General features: G+C 42.1%; 1 protein-coding gene across 1 annotated transcript in view; it reads left to right on the top strand.

Moving 5' to 3' along the window:
* Positions 1-21,025, top strand: part of RRM1 (ribonucleotide reductase catalytic subunit M1) — a 39,061-nt gene that overhangs the window by 1,769 nt on the left and 16,267 nt on the right. The window contains 9 exon segments of the mRNA XM_021062424.1: positions 5,419-5,507; positions 8,498-8,675; positions 9,648-9,710; positions 9,713-9,747; positions 11,850-11,909; positions 13,984-14,023; positions 14,783-14,945; positions 18,441-18,582; positions 20,448-20,531. Coding sequence (XP_020918083.1) covers positions 5,419-5,507; positions 8,498-8,675; positions 9,648-9,710; positions 9,713-9,747; positions 11,850-11,909; positions 13,984-14,023; positions 14,783-14,945; positions 18,441-18,582; positions 20,448-20,531 — 854 coding nt within the window.

Genomic DNA, 21,025 nt, shown 5'->3' with positions numbered 1-21,025 from the left:
GCTGAGGAGATGAAAGACCAAAATACAGGGTGTATTTTTATCAGGTCATTCCTATGAGCGAGGGAGGCTCATTCAGTTTCGTTTTTGATTTTTCTGTTTTTTTTTTTTTTTCTTCATTTTGTGGCTGCAGCCACGGCATATGGACGTTCCCGGGCCAGGGCTTGAATCCCAGCCAGAGCTGCAGCCTACAAATCCCTTAACCCACTGCACTGGGCCAGGGATCAAACCCTGCGCCTCTGCAGCAACCTGAGCCGCTGTAGTTGATTCTTAACCCACTGAGCTGTGGAGGGAACACCAGCATCCAGGTTTTTTAGACCTTAAACATATGGAAGGATGAGGCGCTCTTATGATAAATCTGTAACAGATGATTTGAAAACCTGTAGACATATTTCTGGGGTGAGTAACACCTCTGTGTTGCATTTTTAACCTTTGGGTCCACTTTCAAAGACTGTAGTTTAGGAGGTCCCATCATGCCTCAGTGGAAACAATCAGATTAGCCTCCATGAGTATGCAGGTTTTGTCCCTGGCCTTGCTAAGCGGATTAAGGATCCGGCTTCCCTTGAGCTGTGGTATAAGCTCAGACTCAGCTCCCGTCTTGCTATGGCTGAGGTGTAGGCCAGCAGCTACAGCTCCGGATTCGACTCCTAGCCCGAGAACCGCCATATACCATGGGTGCAGCCCTAAAAAGAAAAAAGAAAGATACTGTAGTTTAAAAAGTACTACCTACAACAAGCTCTAAGAGGCAGATCTTTTTTGTTTTGTCTTTTCTAGGGCTGCACACGCGGCATATGGAGGTTCCCAGGCTAGCGGTCTAATCGGAGCTGCAGCCTCCGCACAGCAACGCCAGATCTGAGCCGCGTCTTCGGCCTACACCACAGCTCACAGCAATGCTGGATCCTTAACCCACTGAGCCAGGCCAGGGATTGAACCCGCAACCTCATGGTTCCTAGTTGGATTCGATTCAACCCCTAGCCTGGGAACCTCCATATGCCGCGGGAGCGGCCCAAGAAATAGCAACAACAACAACAAAAGACAAAAAGACAAAAAAAAAAAAAAAAAAAAACTTGGCTTCCATACTCTCCTGGAGTAATTAATGGTTTTGAATTTACTTCACCCCATGTAAAGAAGTACTTCTTTCTATGTGAAACTCCAGATAATCTTCCAGAGGCAACCTCTTAGTTTTTATTTGGGGGATATGGAAGCAAATACGTGTAGACCCTACCCGGTTAGTCCTTTTACGATTTTGGACTTAGACCCTATTGCTCTTCATTCTCCCCAACAAGAAGTCCTGGCCACCTGAGGTACGTTCTCAATTGTTTGATGCAGAATCAATGAACAATAAGATACCACTAGTAATCCCTCATCGACCGAAGAAGTTATTTTTTCGTGAACACCGACACATTAACTAAAACAGCCCTTCTCTTTCTGACCATCCCTGGGACCCCTTTTCTAGCCGGACTCACGTGTGCAGTGTTTAACTCTGAACAGAGTTAACTGGCCCACTCTGGGCCTGAGCCCTCAATGGTCTACCAACTGGTTAGGCAGACAGGGGCCACCAAGCAGGATTAACAAACTGAGAATTCTGCAGCTGCCAACTTAATCAGGAAACGGACAAAAAGCACAACAGCAAGTGTCTGGACTCACCCTAGAAAGAGGAGGCACACGTAAGGGCCCAAGGATCAGTGATCCACTGGTCTCTGGCCTCCCATCATTCCACTTGGTCATTGTGTTCAACCCACACGCTGATTTTATCAAACCACGGATCCCTGCTTCTCACTGCGTACATCCATCTCTCTCGTCATCCTCTTCTCCCAAACAGGCCTTCCTTCACTTGGTCTCACATCTCTTCTACGGTCCCAGGAAATATCCTAAGTCCCAAGAGGACCTTCCATTCCCACCTCCGTATCACTGCTTAGACCTCTCTCTGCCTGAAAGCCCCGCTTCCACCTTCCCAAACGTCTAACTCCTACCCACTCTCCAACTCTCGCACCTCCAGCAACCTGCCCCAGCCACTGCGACTCACGTGGACCTTCCCTTCCGGGAAATCCTAGCACTAACTGTCCGATTTCCTCTCGGTTATTAGCTGCTGTCTTTAATTCCTCTCTTCGGGGAGACTGCTAGCCCTGAGCCACTAAGGACATGTCTCTTTTACAAGACAGGAACCTCCTGTTCCTCTACCGGCAACGTTCGGCCCATTCAGCCTGGGATCTTCACAGAGCTGATTCTTAGCACCCTTCCGGGCTCAGCTCAAACGCCAGCTCCCTCCCTGAGGATCCAACCCAAGATCGTCTTCTCACTCAACTTTATCACATCGCCCTGTTTTACTACCATCATCTCACTAGTCACATCTGACATGATCTGACTCTTACAGTTAATTTACCTGTTTCTTGCATACACTTAAGTTCTCTCACCTACATCAGAATGTAAGCTCCATGGAAAAAGGGATTTAGCTTGTTTGGTTCTCTGCTGAATCCCATTACCTAAAAGAGTTCCTGGCACAAAGAGATGCTGAATATGGGTAGCCCTCTGTACCTGCTGGTTTCACATGCACAGATTCAACCAACTGTGGATTGTGTATTATTTTGGAGCCAAGGCTGGATGAATCCGAGGATGCAGAACCATGAGACAGTGAACCCACAGAGAAAGAGGGCCAGCTCTGGGACGTAGCATACTTGCCATGTGGTAGCCCCAGCAGCTCCTAGAACCAAATGCCCATGGATACCAAGGGATGATTGCAAATAGTTTCTGAATAACTGAACGAATGGGCTTCTATAGCCTGTTCGTTCTAATACCTATGAGAGTATTTTCGTATTTTACTGTATTAACATTTTGGTCTTTCTCAACTGACTCTAAGATCACTGAAAGCAAAAAACCATGCCTGCCTACTCACCACCGTAACCTCAGGGCCCAGCACCGTATCCACGCAGATGTGTAAAGTCATAACAGAGTGGGCTGGAAAGGGAAACACAAAGGATGGGAGGAAGACAGGAAGGCGAAGGAGGAAGGGAAAGAAGACGATCTGGAACAGAAGAGAGTTACCACACCCACACACACACACACACACACACACACACACACGTGTGCACACTCAGTGATGACGTGAAATGTAATTTTCACTGCAGGTACAATGCCAAGTTGTGAAAACACGAAATTCCAGGGCACACTTCACAGCTCGGTTCTGCTGCATTAATTCTAACGGTTCTCGATCTTTTTTTGTGTTTGTTTTTGGCTGCATATGGAAGTTCCCGGGCCAGGGATCAAATCTGAGCGGCAGCTGCGACCTACGCCACAGCTCCAACAATGCCGAATCTTTAACCCACGGTACCACAGTGGGAACTCCTCAACTTTTATTATTTTTTTTTAACCTTAATCTCCTTGAGCAACAATACATATTGTCTCATCAAGAAAAAATAGCCCAGGAGTTCCCGTCGTGGCGCAGTGGGTGACGAATCCGACTAGGAACCGTGAGGTTGCGGGTTCGGTCCCTGCCCTTGCTCAGTGGGTTAACGATCCGGCGTTGCCGTGAGCTGCGGTGTAGGTTGCAGACGCGGCTTGGATCCCGCGTTGCTGTGGCTCTGGCGTAGGCTGGGGGCTACAGCACCAATTCGACCCCTAGCCTGGGAACCTCCATATGCCGCAGGAGTGGCCCAAAGAAATAGCAAAAAGACAAAAAAAAATAAGAAAAGAAAAAATAGCCCAAGACAGCAGATGAGAAAAACTCATCTACTACTCTAGCATCTAACAATTTGAACTATTCCACGTCCCTGGCAGCCCTAGGGTCCTAGAATGTGGAGATGCCTTCTCCCCCTAAAGTTTTCTCCATAGTGCTTAGCTCACTAAGTGCTTTAGGTTGACTGCTAGTTGTCCCTGAATATTACATTAAAGTTAACAAAACTACAGGAGTTAGTCTGCTACTACACTGTCATGTCAAAGACAAGGGGGTTGGGGGGAATACCCTAAGCACATCACAAATCAAAAATAAACAAATCTAAGTACAATTTTGTATATTAAGCCTTGCTAAATGCTCACTGGCGGAATCTAGGAGCAAACCATCTGGATTAAATAATGTTCTCTGGCGGAATGAGACACAAAATAAGACCTGCCTTCTAGGAGTTCCTGTCGTGGCTCCTGTGTAGCAACGCGGGATCCGAGCTGCGTCTGCAACCTACACCACAGCTCACGGCAACGCCGGATCGTTAACCCATTGAGCAAGGGCAGGGACCGAACCCGCAACCTCATGGTTCCTAGTCGGATTCGTTAACCACTGCGCCACGACGGGAACTCCGGAAGCCAAGTTTTTGATGAAGGTGTTAGAGTGGAGATAGGTTTCTAAGTAATTTAGCATTCACTACGGTTCGTACTACGTGCTGGCCTTGGTCCTTGGTATGGGCACTGGGGAGTACATTGGTAAATAAATAAACCATGGCAAAATTGGTTTCCTTTTGGAAGTTACATTCTAGTGGATGGGTGGGGAGAGTCACAATAAACAAATACATACATAAGATACAGAGTACGTCAGATGATCGTAGTGCTATGGAGAAAAATAAAGCATAGAAGGAGGAGGAGGATAAAAGGAGCAAGGCTGTGTTTGGGGCATTGCAATTTAAAATAGGGTGAGGACAATGGAATACTACTCAGCCATAAAAAAGAACAAAATAATGCCATTTGCAGCAACATGGATGGAACTAGAGACTCTCATGCCAGGTGAAGTAGTCAGAAAGAGAAAGACAAATACCATATGATATCACTTATATCTGGAATCTAACGTACGGCACAAATGAACCTTTCCACAGAAAAGAAAATCATGGACTTGGAGAATAGATTTGTGGTTGCTAAGAGGGAGGGAGGTGGGTGGGATGGACGGGGAGCTTGGGGTTAATAGATGCAGACTGTTGCCTTTGGAATGGATTAGCAATGAGATCCTGCTGTGTAGCACTGGGAACTCTGTCTAGTCACTTACGATGGAGCATGATCATGTGCGAAAATAGAATGTGTACATGCATGTGTAACTGGGTCACCATGCTGTACAGTAGGGAAAAAATATATTGGGGAAATAATTATTAAGAAAATAAATAAAATAGGGTGAGGAGTTCCCAGGGTGGCACAGTGGTTAACGAACCCGACTAGCATTCATGAGGACGCAGGTTCCATCCCTGGCCTTGCTCGGTGGGTTACGGATCCAGCCTTGCCGTGAGCTGTGGTGTAGGTTGCAGACGCGGCTCGGATCCCGCGTTGCTGTGGTTCTGGCGTAGGCCGGAGGCTACAGCTCCAATTTGACCCCTACCTGGGAACCTCATTGTGCTGCGAGTGCAGCCCTAAGAAGCAAAAAATAAAAAGTTTGTGTGCTGATTACATTAGATTCTTTGACATCGCTGTCTTCGTAAGTACTGACGTGAGTTGTATGGTTTGGATCTTCAGATGGCCGCCAAGAGCGAGTTATGTTCGACAAAATCACATCTCGAATCCAGAAGCTTTGTTATGGGCTGAATATGGACTTTGTTGATCCTGTAAGTAAGTGGGGTTTATAGCTTGGATTCTTTGCTTCATGTAATTCTTTTTACTTGTCTCTTACCTCTGGCCCTTCACTCACTTTTTTTTTTTTTTTTTTTTTTTTGCTTTTTAGGGCCGCACTTGCAGTACATGGAGGTTCCCAGGCTAGGAGTCAAATTGGAGCTACAGCTGCTGGCCATAGGCACAGCAGTGCAGGATCCAAGCTGCATCTGCGACCTTACACCACAGCTCACGGCAACACCCAATCCTTAACCCACTGAGCAAGACCAGGAATCGAACCTGTGTCCTCCTGGATGCTAGTCAGATTTGATAACCACTGAGCCACACTGCAAACTCCCCCTTCACTCACTTGAGACATGTTTTGGTTTGATGTTCTGCTTATGACCTTGGATATAAAATGCGAATTCATTGCTTGAAACTTTTTTCCCCTAAATTTTGGTTCTGTGCTGTGAGTTCTGACTTTTCAGAGAAGTGTCAAAGTGAGCAAAGAACAAAACTTGACATTAACACTTCACATTAGAGACGTTGAGTAAATTATTTTATTCACAAAAGTTGAAAAGCTTTCAGTAAAGCGTGTTTTGGAACTGTGGTCATTTGAGTAGGTGCTGGTTTGAAATTTACTTTCTTGTTACTGTGTAGAAAGAATATATTAAAGTAGTGTAAAATGGATTTCATGGTCAACAGTTAAGTCGCGGAGAGCCAGCTACTCACAAGCACGCTGCCCTGCTCTTCTCCTTATCTTCTGTAACTCCTCGACTCTAGACACGGCCTCCCTTGTCCAGACTGCTGTCTAGAGCCGGCTCTGAAGTGTCCTCTGGTCTTCTCTCATCTTGTCGTCTTCAAATACATCTTCCATGTGCCTTTCAGGGTGATTTATTAACATGGAGTTTCTAAGAACCTTTTTTAAAATTGTGTTTGTTTTTATTTTTGGCCACACCCACGGCACGTGGAAGTTCCTGGGCCAGGTATCAAACCCACACCATAGCATGCTGCCGTGAAAATGCCGAGTACTTAACCTGCTGAGCCACTCGGGAACTCCCAGAACCTTTTTTTAAAAAACCCACCCGTGTTGCCCCATCCTCATTTAGGTATTTCACTTGTACTACTGTAGCACTTGTGCTGGCTCATAGCATTAACGTAGAAAGTAATTATATGTCTCTGTCCTCCCCTAGAACTGCTTGGAGGCCTGTGTCTTTTTCTTGTAACATCTGCAGTGTTTGGTGCATATATAATTAGATACTCAATAAATACCGAATTGACCAAAATGGTCACAAGAATATAATTTTATACAGCTTTAAAAGATGCTTATCAATTTCCTTTTACATGTAGAAATCTAGGTAATTAGAAGAGTAGAATATTAGAGGTGGGCGAACCTGGGGGACCATCCCCTTTCATCTTTCTTGTTTTATAGATAGGAAAGGTCCAGAGAGAAGGGGTGTGACTTGTACACGTGAGTGGGAGTGTCGGGGAACCTCGGTATCCCGACGCCTCGTGTTCCGTGGCCTCGTGCAGTACTGAATTTCAGTGTGCACGGGTGCTGGAGCTGACTTGAGCTTTCCAGGGAGACTGAGTTGAAAGAGTCTGTATGCGTTTAGATCTGGCACAGTTAGCACATAGATGTTCTTTTATTCTGAGTTTGATTGCTTTCCATGTAGCACGAGACGTTGTTTCGAAGACTTCACTACTCTACTGACTCTAACTTATCTACTGGATCTGAGAAGAAGCTGATCAGGAGCACTTTGAGCTTAGGTCTTGACTGTAATTGGAACAGGTTTTATATTAATAATTATATAGACAGTTTCTTTTTTGAGGGGGCCATGCTTTGGTCAACTGGGAAGGCACTCATTTTCTATTGGATACTTTTTTTTTTTTTTAATAATTCAGTGAACACACACACATATATATACGTAAGCAATTTAGGAATAGTCTTTTTTGGCCACGCCCACAAAATCTGGAGCTTCTGGGCCAGGGATTGAACCTGTGCCACAGCAGTGACCCCTGCTGCTGCAGGTAACAACACCAGATCCTTAACCTGCTGAGCCACAAGGGAACTCCCTAGAATTTGTCTTTCTTAAAAATGTGTGGTGATGATTTGTACATTGTATGTTTTAGAAAGGGGTACCTCAGAGTTCCTGCTGTGGTGCAGTGGGTTAAGGATCTGGCATTGCTGCAGCTGTGATGTCAGTTGCAGCTGTGGCTTGGATTTGATCCCTGGCCTGGGAACTTCCATATGCAGCAGGTGTGGCTGAAAAAGAAAAAAATGTGAGGGGGTACCTGTTACAGTATGGTCTTGTAGACAGTGAAATAAGATTGAATGGGCTGTGGTGCTGAGGACTTAAACATTAACCTTGGGCAGGTCCCAATAACCTGAGCCTCGGTTCCTCATGTGAAGTGACAGTAGCAGTGATACGCATCTCACAGGTCATAGGGAAATGTCAGAAGGTTATCAAAGTTGGAGTATTTCGTAAAGTGTTAAAGAGCAGTCACTAAATTATTTGATGACTCAGCCCCAACTCTAACTTGTACCATTTTCTCCTTTCATTGGAATAATTAAATGAATTTGATTCACTTGCACTCCTGTACTTATGCTGAAGTAGAATTAGAGGAAAATGGGTGAGTACATACTTCAAACCCTGATTTAAATGGGGAGAATTTTAAAGAAAGATGGGGAAATGCTTATGGTATCATTGGTCTCTTTTCAGCTCTTTCCTTGTATGACTGTTAATCTTTGTAAAAGTTAGACTTTAAAACTTTATTTATTGTGGATGCTGCTTCATTGTATACATAGTATGCATTTTCTAGCAGCTCTATTAGCTTAGTAATGCGCATTTCTAAATTTTGCACAGCTTACCATTCTGAAAGGTAATTTTTCATAAAGGAAGTTAACTGTTTTATCTTGATATAAATTTCATTTTCTTCACTACTCTCTTGAGGAAGCTGCTGGTTCTCGGGAAAGCACAAGTAATTCTTGGTTTTGCTCTTATAGGCTCAGATCACCATGAAAGTAATCCAAGGCTTATACAGCGGGGTCACGACGGTGGAACTGGACACTTTGGCGGCTGAAACGGCTGCCACCCTGACGACTAAGCACCCTGACTATGCCATCCTGGCAGCGAGGATTGCCGTCTCCAACTTGCACAAAGAGACAAAGAAAGTGTTCAGTGGTGGGTCTAGAGGGAAAATTTAGAATTAGTAGTCTCAGAAAATTTATAAGAGTACCAGAATGAAACTTAAATGTCAAAAGAAAAGTTACAGCTTGTTTAAAAAAGCGACGTATCCAAGTTAACGGCAGAGAAGGACTAGAAATTCCTCTTTCTCCATGCTGCTGATGGCTCGCTCTCTCTTTGTTAAGTCCCACCTTTAGGCTCTTAGTGCTGATGTGGTTGGAAAAAAGAATTAATATTTATGGGTAATTTCTGGGCTTAAAAAGTGTTACGGGCAGTCTTTGTCACCAGTAGCAAACCCTGCATTCCGTCGCTCCCATTTTAGGGCTCTGGGAATGTGGGCAAAGGAAGGCTAAGCAATTTGTCAGGAATAAAGAAGTGGTGTTTAACAAGTCAGTCGGTAGACGAGAGGAGACGTCTTTTGACTTTCACTTCAGCTCTGTTTTGTGGGGCCTTAAACATTACATCTCCCTCTCGAGTAGATTTATCGTAAAGATGTCAGTTCTCCCCACACTGATCTGTGGACTCCAGTCAGTTTTAGTCAGAATGGCAGTTTGTGTGCGTAAGTCTCACACGTAAACGCAGAGGATCGGATGCTGCTACGGTGTCTGGAAGGAGAACGGCGTGAATTTATTTTCAGTTGCGTTTCTGTTGTGTTAGGATTTAAAGAAAAACTTTGAGATTATAATTTCTATTTTCCATTAATTTCAACCAGTAATTCTCAGTGGAATTACTGGCAGTGGGCCTGTGCTCCCTCCACCTCTGGGAGATTGTCCCCATAAGGGTTTCCTCGTGGAAGGTCCCCGTATGTATGAATTTAACATTTATATGTTTATTAAGCACTGTCTGTGCCAGGCACTGAGGCGAATTGGTTTGAAGAAAAGCACTGAGAACCCGTTTGCACTGTTACCTGAGGTCGAATTAGCTATTGAGCCGTTCTGATGCCTTGCGTTTCTGCTGTGCTGCTCTTAGATGTGATGGAGGACCTCTTCAACTACATAAATCCGCACAACGGCAAACACTCTCCCATGGTCGCCAGTCAACGCTGGATATTGTTTTGGCCAATAAAGATGTATGTATCATGCTTTTCTGATGGAAGTTTTTTTTGTAGATTGTATTTTATAAAGCAACAAGCACATTTTAAACAATTTGAACACTGCAAAAAATATAGGTAAAAAATAATTCTCCCTCCTCTGAATCCTCGTTTTCCTCTCTAGATACAATGTTTTATCATTTTAAAGTGTATTTTTCCAGAGCTGTTCTGTAATACACATGTGTGTGTGCGTGCGTACATATATTTTTCCATTTAATGTTTGTGTTCTATGTGGACTATTATTGCTGATGCTTTTTCCACTTACAAGTGTATCTTAGAGATACTTCTGTGTTAGCATTTTCTAACTTACCCTGCCCTTTCTAACAGCTGCATAGCATTCCATTCTGTAGCTGTATCGTCATTGTGCATATATATAAGAATTGCTCCAGCGATAAATATTTGTTTTCCGTTTTTTGCTGTAGTGAATATCTGTATGTGGTGGTGTTTCGCTTGTAGATGAGTATATATCGGTAAGATAAATACATTAAGTGGAATTGCTGAGCCAAAGAGTCTGTGCATTCAGAATTTTAGTAGACATTGCCAAACTGATTCCAAAAAGGTTGCTCAGATAAAATTTTGAAAGATCTTCTTGCTCAGCAACTTAAAAATTATCCACTTGTGTTTCAGTCCCTTTCTTAACTACATCCCAGAGGACAGAAGGGAAAAGATGGGTAGATCCAGCCAGCCCTTTTGTGCACAAAGTTTATTTACCATGGCTATTTGCACAGATTACAAACCAGTTTTAAGTGTAGGTAATAAAATGATTAGTTGGCTGTCTCTCTAAATATGTATTTGATGTTAAAAGACTGAGTGAAAACTGTGTTGTTCAATATGTATAATCTTGAAGACAAGTGAAAAACAAAAATAAAATAATGGCAGCAAAGAAGTAAATATTGATAATCAGGTATTTCAGTTCCCCATTATTCATGTAAGACTCTACCTGCCTTTGCCTAAAGATGCCCTTAAAAATTTAATAGAAAGGGAAGAATTTCATATAGACTTTTCACATCCTAGGTCATGGATTATTATACAGAAACACTGATGATATTCTTTGAAAGGCTGGCTCTGTTTTTCTCCGTCCAAAATGATTATTTGTACCTAATTGCTTTTGTTTTCTTCTAAATGGCTCTGTAGCAAGAGCTCTCTCTGTAGCAGTGGCTGATTCTGCTATAAAATCTTATTGTCCCAGCAGTAGTTTGTTTAAAACCTGTTAAAGGACCATGAACTTGACGAGCCTTAGAATTAACGTAATCCTACCATCTGTCATTTTTTTTTAATGTTACATATTGTTATGTGCAGTTTAAAATGGGCTAATGTTAAAACTATGTATTAGTAAGTATGTGGTTCCAGTACTTTTGGGTTAATAGCTAATCTAAAAACATGTTTCAGGATGATGGTATAGTCCCTTTCATGTTCTTTAGAGATGTACTGTAGACGTAACGGAGCAAGTTTGGAAAGTCACATTTACATTTTCACTTCTATACAACTTGACGAGTTTTCTTCTAGTCTTTATTTAATATGCATGTTTTTAAACCTAATCGGGGTACTCAATTTATAGAATTTTTTTTAACATTAGGTATGGATTTCTATTCTACAGCAGTCATGCTTACTGTTTTGTTTTGTTTTTTTGTTTTGTTTTGTTTTTTTAATTTTATTTTCCCACTGTGCAGCAGGGGATCAAGTTATCCTTACATGTATACATTACAATTACATTTTTCCCCCACTCTTTGTTCTGTTGCAACATGAGTATCTAGACATAGTTCTCAGTGCTACTCAGCAGGATCTCCTTGTAAATCTATTCTAAGTTGTGTCTGATAACCCCAAGCTCCCGATCCCTCCCACTCCCTCCCCCTCCCATCAGGCAGCCACAAGTCTGTTTTCCAAGTCCATGATTTTCTTTTCTGTGGAGATGTTCATTTGTGCTAGATGTTAGATTCCAGTTACATACTTACTGTTTTATCTCTTTTGTATCCTATGTCATTTTAGTTCTGGAGTCAAGGCTGAAAGATTCCAGATTTAGTGAAAATGAGTCTAATTATCTTAAGTTGTCTTTTGTTTTTTTTTTTTTTTCACTTCACCAGCGCCTGAATTCTGCCATTATCTATGACCGAGATTTCTCTTACAATTACTTTGGCTTTAAGGTAAGTAATGGGTTTCAAGTAAGTGGGAATTCCTTCTTCAATCAGGAAATAGAAATTTGTGTTTATGTTTTAGTGATAGCATTATAAAGGTAGTAACTTGTTGGGAGTTGGGTTGGACCTGAGGGATTAGTGGGGTTGGTAGTTGTTTGAATTAAGGAAGGATAGCTTATTCATTTGCAGTTTTCAAATTTTCCAAATATTACTTCTGGATGTCTGTGGAATGATGCAGGTAAATTGCCAGAATGATCCCGTATGATTCTACTGTGTATTTATGCGGCAGTTATTTATTGAATTCCTACTATGTGTGTGCTTTTCTAGGTACTTTGGTGTTGATAAACAGTATTGTGTAGCGATTGAGAAGATGAGTGTTGATGTCAGACCAGCTGGGTTCACATCTCTGCTCCCTTTCTTATTGGCAACTTACTTAATTGTGCTTCAGTTTTCTCATCTTTAGGATGGGGATAATAATAAAATTTCAGTAACATTCTCTTGAGGATTAAGTGAGTGTGTCTGCTGCTTAGATTAGTGTCTAGCCTATTATAAGCACTTTATAGATGGTAATCATTGTGATAGAATGGTGACTACCACAATTTTTGCTATTAACATACATGTTAATGTAGAGCTAGCTTTTTCCAGAAGTTTTCAGGCAGTCTTTTTCAAAACAAATAACCAGTTGATAATGTTCCAAGCTGAAGCGAGTAAAACTAAATATGCTTTTCTTCTCATTAAAAATTATATTAAAGACTGAGAAGATTTTTTTTTTGTCTTTTTGTTGTTGTTGTTGCTATTTCTTGGGCCGCTCAAGCGGCATATGGATGTTCCCAGGCTAGGGGTCGAACTGGAGCTGTAGCCACTGGCCTATGCCAGAGCCATAGCAACGCGGGATCTGAGCTGCGTCTGCAACCTACACCACAGCTCACGGTAACGCCGGATCGTTAACCCACTGAGCAAGGGCAGGGACCGAACCCGCAACCTCATGGTTCCTAGTCGGATTCGTTAACCACTGCGCCACGACGGGAACTCCAGAAGATTTTTTTAATAATGATTTTTATTTTTTCTATTATAGTTGGTTTACAGTGTTCTGTCAATTTTCTACTGTAAAGTGACCCTGTCACACATACATATGTACATGCTTTTTCTCACATTATCTTCCATCATACTCCATCACGAGTGACTAGATACAGTTCCTGGTGCTGTACAGTAGGATCTAATTGCTTATCCATTCTAAAGGCAATAATTTGCATCTATTAACCCCAGACTCCCAGTCCATCCCACCCCCTCCCCCTCCTCCTTGGCAACCACAAGTCTGTTCTCCAAGTCCATGGGTTTCTTTTCTCTGGAAAGGTTCCTTTGTACCTTATATTAGATTCCAGATATAAGTGATATCATATGGTATTTGTCTTTCTCTTTCTGACGTACTTCACCTGGTATGAGAGTCTCTAGTTCCATCCAAGTTGCTGCAAATGGCATTATTTTGTTCTTTTTTATGGCTGAGTGGTATTCCATTGTGTGTATATATACCACATCTTAATCCAGTCATCTGTTGATGGACATTTAGGTTGTTTGCATGTCTTGTCTGTTGTGAATAGTGCTGCAGTGAACATACAGGTGCATGTATCTTTTTCAAGGAAAGCTTTGTCTGGATATATGCCCAAGAGTGGGATTGCTGGGTCATGTGGTAGTTCTATATATAGTTTTCTAAGGTTCCTCCATACTGTTTTCCACAGTGGTTGTACCAGTTTACATTCCCACCAGCAGTGTAGGAGGTTCCCTTTTCTCCACACCCTCTCCAGCATTTGTTATTTGTGGACTTACTAATGATGGCCATTCTGACCGGTGTGAGGTGGCACCTCATAGTACTTTTGATTTGCATTTCTCTAATAATCGGTGATGTTGAGCATTTTTTCATGTGCCTATTGGCCATCTGTATATCTTCTTTGGAGGAATGTCTATTCAGGTCTTTTGTCCATTTTAAAAAGTGAGATTTGAATAGATTGCCTTATTGTGAATGATAAATCCAATGTGTCTTTAAAACTATGCTCTGGAAGTGTTTTGGTTGCTTTGCTTTTTCTAGACGCTGGAGCGGTCCTATTTGTTGAAGATCAGTGGAAAAGGTGAGACATGAATGTGTTCGTGTGTTATGTTTTCTGTACATTATGTTGAAAATAGAACTTAGAGCTATTAGCCCTAACATTTTTCTTTAAACTCTTAAGTGACTTCTTTTTTTGGCTGCACTCATGGCTTATGGAAGTTCCTGGGCCAGGAATTGAACTTGAGCCATAGCAGCCGCCCAAGCTGCTTCAGTGACAATGTCAGATCCTTAACCCTCTGCGTTATAAGAGAACTCCTAAATAACATTTTTTTTTTTTTTTTTGTATTTTTAGGTCCTCACCCACGGCATATGGAAGTTCCTGAGCTAGGGGTCGATTCAGAGCTGCAGCTACCAGCCTATGCCATAGCCACAACGGGAACTCCCAATGTAAGATTTTTTTTTTAAATTTAATTTAATTTTTTTGCTTTTTGCTTTTTAGGGCCGTGCCCGTGGCATATGGAAGTTCCCAGGCTAGGGGTCTAATTGGAGCTTCAGCTGCCGGCCTACACCACAGCCACAGCAATGCCGGATCCAAGCCATGTCTGTGATCTGCACCACAGCTCATGGCAACGCCAGATCCTCAACCCACTGAGCAAGGCCAGGGATTGAACCTGAATCCTCATGGTTACTAGTCGGCTTTGTTTCTGCTGCGCCACGACAGGGACTCCCCAGTGTAAAATTTTTAAAATTTTCTTTTGGTGTTTCTTTTTTTGACTAAGTACATGTCTCAGCCTAGTTGTTCTGATATATCCCATCATGTGAAAATTCCCTTTGTTTTTAGTGGCCGAAAGACCACAGCATATGTTGATGAGGGTATCTGTGGGGATTCACAAAGAAGATATTGATGCTGCTATTGAAACATACAACCTTCTTTCTGAGAAGTGGTTTACCCATGCCTCGCCCACTCTCTTCAATGCTGGCACCAACCGCCCACAGCTCTCTAGGTATGTGCCATCTATCATTGCTTTTAATGTTCTGAAAGGGTCTTGACTGGGAAATAAACCTTGACCTGAAGAAGCTGGGCAGTTCATCACATTCAAGTTAATTTAATAAACCTTTGACTATTAAATGTAATACTTAATTACATTATAATCCCACTCTGATTAAATGAGATTTACCTTCTGAAAAGATCTCATACTGCGACGTGGTGAATGAAGAAAAGCAAATGTTGCTGAAGAAATTTTAACCTTGATTGCGGTAATGGTTGTACAACTCTGACTTTACTGAAGGCCATTAATTGTACACTTTAAATGGGGGATCGTATGGTTTGTGAATTATAAAGTTTTTTCAAAAGTACTGGTAACAGGACTCTGATCGTAGTCTGTACAAGGGATTATGGTATTTCAGCCTAGGGAGGTGAAAGTAAAGATTGGGGAAAATAGATTCAAGAGATTTGGGGGGTAAAGTTGACAGAATTTGATGATTTGTTATGAGTCAAGAGTGGTTCCTGAGTTTATGAACAGAGCAGTAGGAATTATGGTGCTATTTTCCGAGAAAGGGAACACTGGAACGGAATCTGGTTTAGTGTAGTGTTTGCCCTGGGATAGGCAGATAAACCACTGGAATGTAACCGAGCGTAGGAAGAGATTCAGGCCTGTATGGGACCTTGATGAATAGCAGGTGTTGTTGCATTTTGTTAGGAAAACAGTACTTAGGAAAATTGGTTATCCTATGGGGAAAAGTATAACTAAATTCCCCTTCTTTGTGCCTATATGGAAATAAGTTCAAGAAAAAAATTCTAAAAGTGGAACTAAAATCTTTTAGAATATACAGAGAAAATAGGTAAATATCCTGTTTTCCTCCCCAACTTTTTTTTTTTTTTTGTCTTTTTGCTATTTCTTTGGGCCGCTCCCGCGGCATATGGAGTTCCCAGGCTAGGGGTCTAATCGGAGCTGTAGCCACTGGCCTGCGCCAGAGCCACAGCAACGCGGGATCCGAGCCGCGTCTGCAACCTACACCACAGCTCACGGCAACGCCGGATCGTTAACCCACTGAGCAAGGACAGGGACTGAACCCGCAACCTCATGGTTCCTAGTCGATTCGTTAACCACTGCGCCACGACGGGAACTCCTCCTCCCCAACTTTTTAATATGAATTTCAAACATTCAGAAAAATTTAAAGGACAATGAAATTCACCCATACATCCACCTCTACCAAGATCAAAATATCACTAACATTTTGCTGTGTGTATTTTTATTTTTAGCTTTTTAGGGCCGCACTTGTGGCATATGGAAGTTCCCAGGCTAGGAATCGAATTGGAGCTGTAGTCGCTGGCCTATGCCACAGCCATAGCAACTCGGGATCTGAGCCACGTCTGTGATGTACACCACAGCTCACGGCAACACCAGAGCCTTAACCCACTGAGCAAGGTCAGGGATCGAACCTGCATCCTCATGGATACTGGTTGGATTTGTTTCCGCTGCTCCACAACAGAAACTCCTATGTATTTTTTTATTTTTATCTTTAACATAAAAAAATTTTTTTTTGGCTGAATCATTTGAAAGTGAGTTACAGACATCATGCCTGTCACCCTACATCTTGATAGAACATATATGATCTTAGAGTAATGAAGATTTTCTTTCTTCCTTTTTTGGGGCCATGCCTGCCACATGTGGAAGTTCCCAGGCCAGGAATTGAGCCTGTGCCACAGCAGCCACCCACCACTGCAGTGACCACACTGGATACTTAAACCTGTTGAGCCACATGGGAACTCCTAGGATTTCTTAAAATAGATAAAATAAGCAAACAACAGAAAGGAAAAATTGACTACATTAAAATTAAACTTCTGCAAATGAAAAACACAGTGAAAAAATTTCAGACTGGGAGAGGATATTTGCAAGTATGTTAACAGTCAAAGGGTTATAAGAAAAAGATACAAAACCAAATAGAAACATGGCTTATTTGTAGAAGAAGTTTGACCAAGAAACGTGAGATTATGTTAAACTTCCTTGGTAGTTAGGAAAGTGAAAGTTAACATCATAATGAGATAGTTCATACCCCACAATACTTACAGATTGATACAAGTTAAAAGATTGAGGAGTTCCCGTCTTGGTGCAGCGGAAACGAATCCACCTAGGAACCATGAGGTTGCAGGTTCGATCCCTGGCCTTGCTCAGTGGGTTAAGGATCCGGTGTTGCTGTCAGCTGTGGTGTAGGTCGCAGACGCGGCTTGGATCCTGCATTGCTGTGGCTGTGGCGTGGGCTGGCGGCTACAGCTCTGATGGACCCCTAGCCTGGGAACCTCCACATGCTGCCACTGTGGCCCTTAAAAAAAAAAAAAAAAGAAGTTAAAAGGTTGAGAATACAAAGTTTGGTAAAAATGTGGAACACAGGCAAGTCTCATCCATTGGCGGCTAGAACATCCTTGTCCCTTCATTCTGGAGACTCTTTAGGAAAGTAAACACACGCACATCTTTGACCCAGAAATCTCTCCTAGGTTGACACCTTAGAGGAGTCCTTAGGCATACGTGCAGTGAGATCTGTTGAAGACGTTCACAGCGGTGCTGTTTAGACAAATGGGAAATAATCCCGTGCCCCTCGCAGGCCAGTGGGCGAGCGTGCTGGTGCATTCACACTGCGGAGCACCTCACAGCGGTGAAAGTACCGTCGTCCCGTATGCATCAGTGGGACTGAATTTCTAACACACTAGCGAGCGAAATAAACGCAAGTCACAGAGGGGTAAATAAATATGGAACCAGAAAATTTTGAAGTGTAGAGCATACGCAGATGCTAAAACAATGTAGAAATGCATGGACGTGGTGTACGATCGTAATTAGCCTGTATTTGTAGTGTCTGATTCCTCGAGGCAGGTGGTAAGTACGATGTGTATGTTATATTATTCTCTGTACCTTTCTGAATGTCTGAATATTCATGGAAGAGAAGCGTCACCTGATAGAATCCATTCGATTGGCTGAATTTTCAAGATAGCGAAGGGATCGTTGGTGGCGTAAGTTCCTAGGGTCAGAGCATAAGAGCCAAAGCACAGTCTTCAAATGGACTGTACAGGATGTAAATTTTGGTCCATGTGTCAGACATGGTTCACTCTTGGATAGGTGGCTTTTTTTTCCCATAAATGTTTATTTTTTTCCTGGCTTTCTAATAGCTTGAAAAGATGTTGCATATGCTTAGGAATTTACATGAGAAAATGTAATAATGGCACATTTGTAGTCTGGTGAACATGTAAGCTAATATTGTAGACTTTAAGACTTCCTTCTAAGCTAAGCATCGAGGGTAAGCAGCAAGGTGATTTTAAAACAGTATATATTGATATGTCTTATTGTGTCATATCCAGTAAAAGTTTTGTTTCTTAAAACTCTTAGGAATTTTGTAAGCTTCAAGTTGTTTATTTGCCTAACTTACTGTCTTTGGATTATACAGTCATTTTTCTGACTCTACTTTGCTTCATTTCTTTTCTGAATTGTGACTTTTTTCCCCTGTAGCTGTTTCCTTCTGAGTATGAAAGATGATAGCATTGAAGGCATTTATGACACTCTAAAGCAGTGTGCATTGATTTCCAAGTCAGCTGGGGGAATTGGTGTTGCTGTGAGTTGTATTCGAGCTACTGGCAGCTACATTGCTGGGGTAAGCTTCTGTTGTTTGACTGAGAATGTGTAGGCCAGAGGGATTCAAGCCTGCAAGCAACCAGGCTCGTGGTTGAGAGGGTGTGTGCTGGGGCTCAGGAGACCTGGATCTCTGTTAATTACTACTAGGCTGCGTGACTTGGGGTGAGTAATTTCACTACTGCTGGCCTCATTTTCATCTGTTTTGTTGGCAGTTTAGTTGGTCTATAGGGTCCTTTTTTAGCTCAGATTTTAGAATTCTTATTTATTTTATAAATAATAATAGCAGCTATGATTTATTCATTGCTTACTGTGTGCTGAATCTGTCATAAAAGTTTATGTGAATTACACATTTAACCCTTACTGCCGCCTTAGGAGACAGATATCATTACAGACACAGTAAACGTCACTCCTTGCAGTGACTTAGGAGGATAGACACTCTTTCCTTATTTTACAAGTGAGGAAGCTGAAGGTAAGAAAGTTAAATTACTTCCAGAGATTGGTTGCTTAATATGTGATAGAGCCAGGATTCAAGCTTTAGACACTGGCATTTTATGAAGTAAATTCCACATTTTTCTAGTTCACTGTTCACTAGGAGTCAAGATAATGGTTTGGGGTGGAATCTAAAAAATAAGACAAATGGATGTATATGCAAAACAGAAACACAGAGAAAACAAACTTGTCATTACCACAGGGGAGAGGGAAGAGGGGATAAATTAGGGGGAAGGATTAGCAGATACAAACTACTAAATATACAATAGATATGCTACAAAGATATACTCTGTAGCACAGGGAATTATACCCATAACCTATAACCTTTAATGGGGTGTAATCTGCAAAAGTATTGAATCACTACGCTCTACACCTGCAGTTAGCATAATACTGTAAATCATGCCTACTTTAAAGAAAAAAAAGGTAATGATTTTGGGTAAGACCTAGATTTAAATCCGGTATCACTCATTCCCAGTGGTTACTTTACATCTCTGAGTCTGTTTCCTCCTCTGTAAGGGAAGAAAATACCCAGCCTGCTAGAATACAGTTAGCACAGAGGAAACCCATTCCATTATGTGGTGTTCATTGCACAATAGTAGGGTGAGCCATTGCTCACTTATCTTTCTAGGCTGTTTAAAGGTTTGCCTTGGGGATAGAGGGATTATTTTAAAAATTAGATGACGAATCTTCTAAGCAGTTTCTATATTTTATCTTCACTTGAGAAACCGTTTATTGCTGAGAGTCTCCGTTTACCTTATTGCCTTGATTTATCCATTGCATATAATTCTTATTGTAAATTGCCTTGAATTCTTTTGGGAAAAAGATATTTTAGTAGCCTTTTTACTCTACCCAAAGTATTTCTTTATATAATGGCCTTTTGAAGGTGTGGGGTTTAAATTCAGTTATTCTGATTTTGGATTCTTTTGACTTGTAGTTGTCATTTCTCATTGTAAATTAGAGATGCCATGAAATAACTTTGCACATAATTGTAGTTTATTCAACAAAATTCAGAGTTGCCATTGTGGCTCAGTGGGCTAAGAACCCAGCATAGTCTCCATAGGATGCCTGGCTTTGCTCAGTGGGCTAAGGATCTGGCGTTGCCGCAAGCTGTGGTGTAGGTCACAGACGCGGCTCAGATCCGGCGCTGCTGTGGCTGTGGTGTAGCCTGGCAGCTGCAGCTCTGATTCGACCCTTATATACTGCAGGTGTGGCCTTTGTAAAAAAATTTATTTTTAATTTGGGCGTTATGTTTTTTAAAGAGGTAGAAATAGAGAAGCAGATAAAACTTTATCGACTGAGAAAGAGTCATTTGTCCACTCTTGAGCCATTTTGTTCTTTTCCTTGCTGAGCCCCCCCTTCCTCCTCCGGATGCCTTTATCCTCGTCTCTCTTTCAGACGAATGGCAATTCCAACGGCCTTGTGCCGATGCTGAGAGTGTATAACAACACAGCTCGATACGTGGATCAGGGTGGAAACAAGGTACGTTCTCGTCCTGAAAGGACTGGGAATCAGAACTGCGGATCTTTTGTCATATACGCTTATCATAAGATAGCTCGGTGTATATGTGTCTAACAAGTCTGCTTTTTTGTTTTTACGATCGATTTAATAGTGTAATTTTTACTTAAAGTATCCACACTTGAGGTGTACAGTTGGATGGTTTTGACAGATGTACACACTTGTGTGATCCCACCTGGCAAGCTTTAGCACATTTCCGTTACCCCATCATGTTTACGGTGCACCTTTGTATGAATCACCGTCAGCCTGACTTGTACAACTGTACCCCCGGCTCCAGGCAGCCGGTGACCTAGTCAGCTTTCTCACGTGACAGTTCAGTTGCAGAGAATTTCTGAAGTTGTGACTCGTACTGACCCCTAACCTTGAAAGGGGGGTGTAATATGTTTGCTGGGTATCTCTTAAACAGACAGACCAAACTCTGCTTATTTTCCAGAGGAATGTGCAGCTGAGTGTACTGG

The sequence above is a fragment of the Sus scrofa genome, chromosome 9 (assembly GCF_000003025.6).
Source record: "Sus scrofa isolate TJ Tabasco breed Duroc chromosome 9, Sscrofa11.1, whole genome shotgun sequence".
Taxonomy (NCBI): Eukaryota; Metazoa; Chordata; class Mammalia; order Artiodactyla; family Suidae; genus Sus; species Sus scrofa.
Note: the sequence above shows the minus strand (reverse complement) of the source record. Positions and strands in the feature narration are given on the sequence as shown.